Source organism: Oncorhynchus masou, chromosome 26 (assembly GCF_036934945.1).
Source record: "Oncorhynchus masou masou isolate Uvic2021 chromosome 26, UVic_Omas_1.1, whole genome shotgun sequence".
Classification (NCBI taxonomy): domain Eukaryota; kingdom Metazoa; phylum Chordata; class Actinopteri; order Salmoniformes; family Salmonidae; genus Oncorhynchus; species Oncorhynchus masou.
In genome coordinates this window covers 21374758-21380757 of record NC_088237.1, presented here as the reverse complement: position 1 = coordinate 21380757, position 6000 = coordinate 21374758, and the positions used below count along the sequence as shown (strand labels likewise).

The following is a 6000-nucleotide window of genomic DNA, read 5'->3' as shown; positions in this document are numbered from 1 at the left end:
GCAGGGACATGAGGCTCTGTGGCCACTACAGGCCATGTACACCATCATCACATTATCTCCCAATTCATCCAGATGAACACAGATTACACTTCGATCCACTTTCCTGTCATATTCACTCTAATCTACAATGGGCGTGAGATAGTCCTGTATAATCTGCATTATTTAATTACAGTTAATCTGTTCTCATTTGGAGAGATATAGAAACCGAGGGCGGCAGCCGTCTCACTTAAAGGCTTCAGATTGTCTTTCATTTGTCTTTTCCCTGCATCAATGCTCAGGGTAAACAAAGGAATTAATGTACAGTTGTGGCCAATAGTTTTGAGAATGACTCAAATATTAATTTCCACAAAGTTTGCTGCTTCAGTGTCTTTAGATATTTTTGTCAGATGTTACTATGGAATACTGAAGTATAATTACAAGCATTTCATAAGTGTCAAAGGCTTTTATTGACTTACATGAAGTTGATGCAGTGAATATTTGCATTGTTGACCCTTCTTTTTCAAGACCTCTGCAATCCGCCCTGGCATGCTGACACTTCTGGGCCACATCCTGACTGATGGCAGCCCATTCTTGCATAATCAATGCTTGGAGTTTGTCAGAATTTGTGGGGTTTTGTTTGTCCACCTGCCTCTTGAGGATTGACCACAAGTTCTCAATGGGACTAAGGTCTGGGGAGTTTCCTGGCCATGGACCAAAAATATCAATGTTTTGTTCCCCGAGCCACTTAGTTATCACTTTTGCCTTATGGCAAGGTGCTCCATCATGCTGGAAAAGGCATTGTTCGTCACCAAACTGTTCCTGGATGGTTGGGAGAAGTTGCTCTCAGAGGATGTGTTGGTACCATTCTTTATTCATGGCTGTGTTCTTAGGCAAAATTGTGAGTGAGCCCACTCTCTTGGCTGAGAAGCAACCCCACACATGAATGGTCTCAGGATGCTTTACTGTTGGCATGACACAGGACTGATGGTAGCGCTCACCTTGTCTTCTCCGGACAAGCTTTTTTCCAGATGCCCCAAACAATCGGACAGGGGATTCATCAGAGAAAATTACTTTACCCCAGTCCTCAGCAGTCCAATCCCTGTACATTTTGCAGAATATCAGTCTGTCCCTGATGTTTTACCTGGAGAGAAGCTGCTTCTTTGCTGCCCTTCTTGACACCAGGCCATCCTCCAAAAGTCTTCGCCACACTGTGCGTGCAGATGCACTCACACCTGCCTGTTGCCATTCCTGAACAAGCTCTGTACTGGTGGTACCCCGATACCGCAGCTCAACTTTAGGAGACGGTCCTGGCGCTTGCTGGACTTTCTTGGGCGCCCTGAAGCCTTCTTCACAACAATTGAACCGCTCTCCTTGAAGTTTTTGATGATCTGATAAATGGTTGATTTAGGTGCCATCTTACTGGCAGCAATATCCTTGCCTGTGAAGCCCTTTTTGTGCAAAGCAATGATGATGCCACGTGTTTCCTTGCAGGTAACCATGGCTGACAGAGGAAGAACAATGATTCCAAACACCACCCTCCTTTTGAAGCTTCCAGTCTGTTATTCGAACTCAATCAGAATGACAGAGTGATTTACAGCCTTGTTCTCGTCAACACTCACACCTGTGTTAACGAGAGAATCACTGACATGATGTCAGCTGGTCCTTTTGTGGCAGGGCTGAAATGCAGTGGGAATGTTTTTGGGGGATTCAGTTCATTTGCATGGCAAAGAGGGACTTTGCAATTAATTGCAATTCACCTGATCACTCTTCATAACATTCTGGAGTATATGCAAATTGCCATCATACAAACTGAGGCAGCAGACTTTGTGAAAATTAATATTTGTGTCATTCTCAAAACTTTTGGCCACGACTGTATTCAAGAAAAAGAGTATCACAGAGACCATAAATGATGAGGATACATTTCCAGTGTTGGTGCATCAGATTCCAGTGCTTGGATTCAGATGTTAATGTCTGAATCCAGTATGTATAGAACTGTGTTCTATTCTGTACAGTAACATTCAGGCCATGGTGTGCTGTGAAGTGAGGGTTGTGTGAGGTTATGTGACAGGGACTTGTATCCTGGACTGCAATCAGAGACTGTTTGCGTAAGAGTCGCCTGACCATAATGCATTTTGAACTGGGGGAAACAAATAAGTAAAGAAGTGAATAAAAAATGTACAAGCCAAAACCTAAATAAACAGAGGGGAGCCTGGGGAAAAATATGCAACAACAGTATTGAATATTGTATGAAACTAACTTTGTACTGTATGGTAGCTGTGTAGCCTACCCTTTAAATTGTAATATCAACTAAAAGGCCTCCACTCATTCAAACATGTATGGCCACACTAGAGGACTAGTCCCATGTGATAGTTGACATACAGTAGGAGCGTCTGACAGGTGGACCATTGTGCCACACTAAGTGTTTGCAATTACATTTTTGTTTTATTCAAGCGCAAATAAATATGTATTTACATAACAACTAAGTTAGTGTCATTACAGTGCAGGTCAATGTTGTTACAGCATACAATATCAACTGTTCGACTTGTTAAACGTAAACCAATTTAATTACCATGAAATAAATACATATTGTGGAACTGAATAGCCTACAGTGATTTTTTTGTTGTAGATATCGTGAACACACAAGTAGGCTATATGTAAGAGTAGCAGCTTAAAATGGTTTCAAAATCGACCTCAAGAACAATGGACATACAGAAGATATCCGTTCCGTTTCTTTTTCTTTTTAAATGTCACTTTCACTATAGGCAACTATGTATCCTACAAATGTGGAATTTCGGCAACAAAGTATCCATGTCTATGAAAACTCGGGAAATGTGTCTGTGAGAGATGGAGGCGAGGCGGCTGCTTTCTGCTTCTTCCCAGGTCAGTCTGATCTGATGCGCGTGGCCATGCCAGTGGAAAATACCGTTAATTCCTCTCCTTCATTTTTCCTTTCTGCGGGAAGCTTCGGATTCGGGAGCCTTGCCTTCTCTCCTCCTACAGACATCACATCCGGGTCAGTTGGCTGCAACTGTGTGTATAGCGAGCTCAGTACAGCAACGCAGGCTGAGACAGCTGCTGTGTATCCAGTGCTGACATGGATACCACCACTGGCTTTTGTTGAAACTGTTCACCATAACATCAAGCGGGGAAGCTAAAACTAGCGAAGCCCGCGGACAGGACCGATCATTTCTTGCATGGGTGCCCTCAAGGGATAGCCACTATTCAGCCATGTCCAAAAGCCTGAAGAAGAAAAACCACTGGACCAACAAAGTCTACGAGAGTGTCCTTTGCAGGAATAAGGAAGGGGAGCTTGGGTTCGAGTTGAAGGGAGGCGCGGAGAATGGACAGTTCCCTTATCTTGGGGAGTTTAGGCAAGGCAAGGTGGCCTGCCAGAGCGGCAGACTGTCCCAAGATGAACTACTCCTTGAGGTCAATGAAACGCCAGTGGCCGGACTAACCATCAGGGACGTACATGCAGTGGTCAGACACAGCAAAGACCCTGTCCGCCTTAAGTGTGTCAAACAAGGTGAGTAAACTGTCTGCACGACTCTGCTATGAACTCTTTTGTGTGCTGTTGTTTAAAAATGCTTTGACACATATTTATATTGTTCCCCCAAAAATATTGATATAACGAATGTCCGAAGTTGAAAGAAGACGCTGCTAGGGAGCGCAAACTTTTCTTGTTGCATCCTGATCTATTGTGTTCAAAGGGCTGACATGCAACAAAGTTACATTAAAATGATGGTTGTTTTGTAGCACAGCTCCTTATGTTTCTCTATTATACAGTTAATGTTGCTAAGTAGCAGAATTTGTGTCATGACTGGAATGGGAGGGTGTGTTATGTTTGAGGATGTGTAATCGGATTCAGTTTGCATATCCCGGAGGCGGTCGGCAGCTATCGATGATCTTGTAAAATATGCTATATATTTTTTAATGGTTTGTAAATGTTCTGCCTTGAGTCATGTTTTGGGATTTATGTCGTTGGCCTGGCTGTCAGACAGGGTGGAATGCTACTCTGGAATGTTATTGTCAAGCGTGTGGGTGTGGCATTTGGTTTAATGATTTAGTAATGTGAGTTCTGATGTTGGCACATTTAAATGTTATATAATTTATTTTCAGGGACATATATTCTACTACATAACTATCATATTTCTTTAATTTAGCGGGAAAAGGTACACAAGTTTGACTACGGTTGCAGGAGAAATAAGTCACCCATGCCATGGGCGATTTATTTGTATTTTTCTGGATACAGTATTCAGTTATGCATTCCGCGAGTAATTGCTCCACGTGCTGATTGCGTTACATTAGATGCTCATGTACCCATGCAGGCTCGCGCCAGAAGTCAGAAGGCTTCACGGTTTGGAAACATAGTGACATGAAATATGTATCCCTTATTGTTGTGAGATTCTTAAACTCTAGATGGTTAGTTTGGAGGTTCAATATGTAGCCCATAGTAGCCTACTCGTCCATGTATTATTTGTAAACCATAGCAGGAGATAAGGCTATTGAACAGTAACATTCATTGATTAGGCTTGGGTACTCTTATAGAAAACATACATTCTCAGTATGCATGGAGGATATAGCCTATGGGAGTCCCTTTGTGGGGAGAACTGGACTCATTATGGTTGTAGTAAAAGTGAAGGTGGCTGCTATGAACCATTATTTGTGATCAAATGTTTTTTTTTAAATTTAGTTATAGTAATTTTCAGGAAACTTGAATACATACATACAAAATGAAGTTTCACCTCCCATCCCAATCCCACCCTACCCGAGAACCTAAGGGATCAAATGAAATGAACATCCATGGGTCAAAAAAGAAACAAAGGAAACTCAAAGCAACACATCACAAAGTGTTTCAGCTGCAAGATGCCGTTGGTTCAAAGTGTCTTCTTTAGCTCCATATAAATAACATGCTGCTATGAACCTTTCAACTGCATAAACTATGGGGTTTTACGGAATAAAGGCCTACGTTCTGATTGTGGGCGGCTTTAAACACACACAGTAGTTATGATAGAGAGCCTATAGAGATACAACACTTGCAGAAAAACCTATATTTGCATTGTACACAGTGACGATCCTATGCCCTTCCTTACAGATTTTTTTTCATCTTCTCTGAGTTAATAACATGAGATGTCTTGCAATTCAGGCTGGGTGAGAGATCTGTCGTCAATCGTCTTTGGGGTAAAAAAATAATAATAAGCAAAACCCTGTAAGGAGCTTTGGATCAAAGTCTTTGGCTGTGTGCTTTGTGTGATTGGGAGGCTGTCCCACGTCATACCCAGGGGATTTTCTCAAATGAAAGATATACTGTATGAACCTAATTTTCACACTTCCTCTGTGAGACACGTCCCCATCGGATTGCTCAAGCTGTGGAAGTTGTGTCACGGCTTTGTTTGGATCACTTTAATAACTCTCTCTTGCTACAGTTGTTTATCAAGCAGGTTTTGCTTGTGCCAAAATATTTATCTTTTAATTACAGACGTGGACATACTTTGATTGGACAGTAATATGCTCCTCTTTCAATTATCACATACTAACGAGTTTAATTCAATTGTTTTTTCATTAGATGAATTGTACCTTGTAATGTCTTGGCATTCCCTATACATTATGTTGTAGAGAGGCCATGTTTCAGTGAAGATGATATCAGCTGGCTCAGATCTGTTCCATTTAGAAGCTCTTGGTATCTTTCAGTGAAGATGATATCAGCTGGCTCAATTCTGTTCCATTTAGAAGCTCTTGGTATCTTTCAGTAAAGATGATATCAGCTGGCTCAAATCTGTTCCAATTAGAAGCTCTTGGTATCTTTCAGTGAAGATGATATCAGCTGGCTCAAATCTGTTCCATTTAGAAGCTCTTGGTATCCTTCCAGGCCAAAGAGCTTTGGTATGCCAGAGAGACGGTGGGTGTCAGGTCTGATATGACATGATATGGAGATTCCCCATGCAGATTGGCAGGGTAGACAGTTTATCCCGACTGCTACTGTCTTGCCCATTCAGAATAGATTACACAGTAATATATACA

General features: G+C 41.9%; 1 protein-coding gene across 1 annotated transcript in view; it reads left to right on the top strand.

The window, feature by feature from the left end:
• Positions 1-3024: 3024 nt before the first annotated feature.
• The window catches only part of LOC135515014 (membrane-associated guanylate kinase, WW and PDZ domain-containing protein 2-like), a 350442-nt gene continuing 347466 nt past the window's right edge, over positions 3025-6000 (top strand). The window contains 1 exon segment of the mRNA XM_064938806.1: positions 3025-3505. Within this exon segment, the coding sequence (XP_064794878.1) occupies positions 3208-3505 (298 nt within the window). The 5' untranslated portion in view covers positions 3025-3207.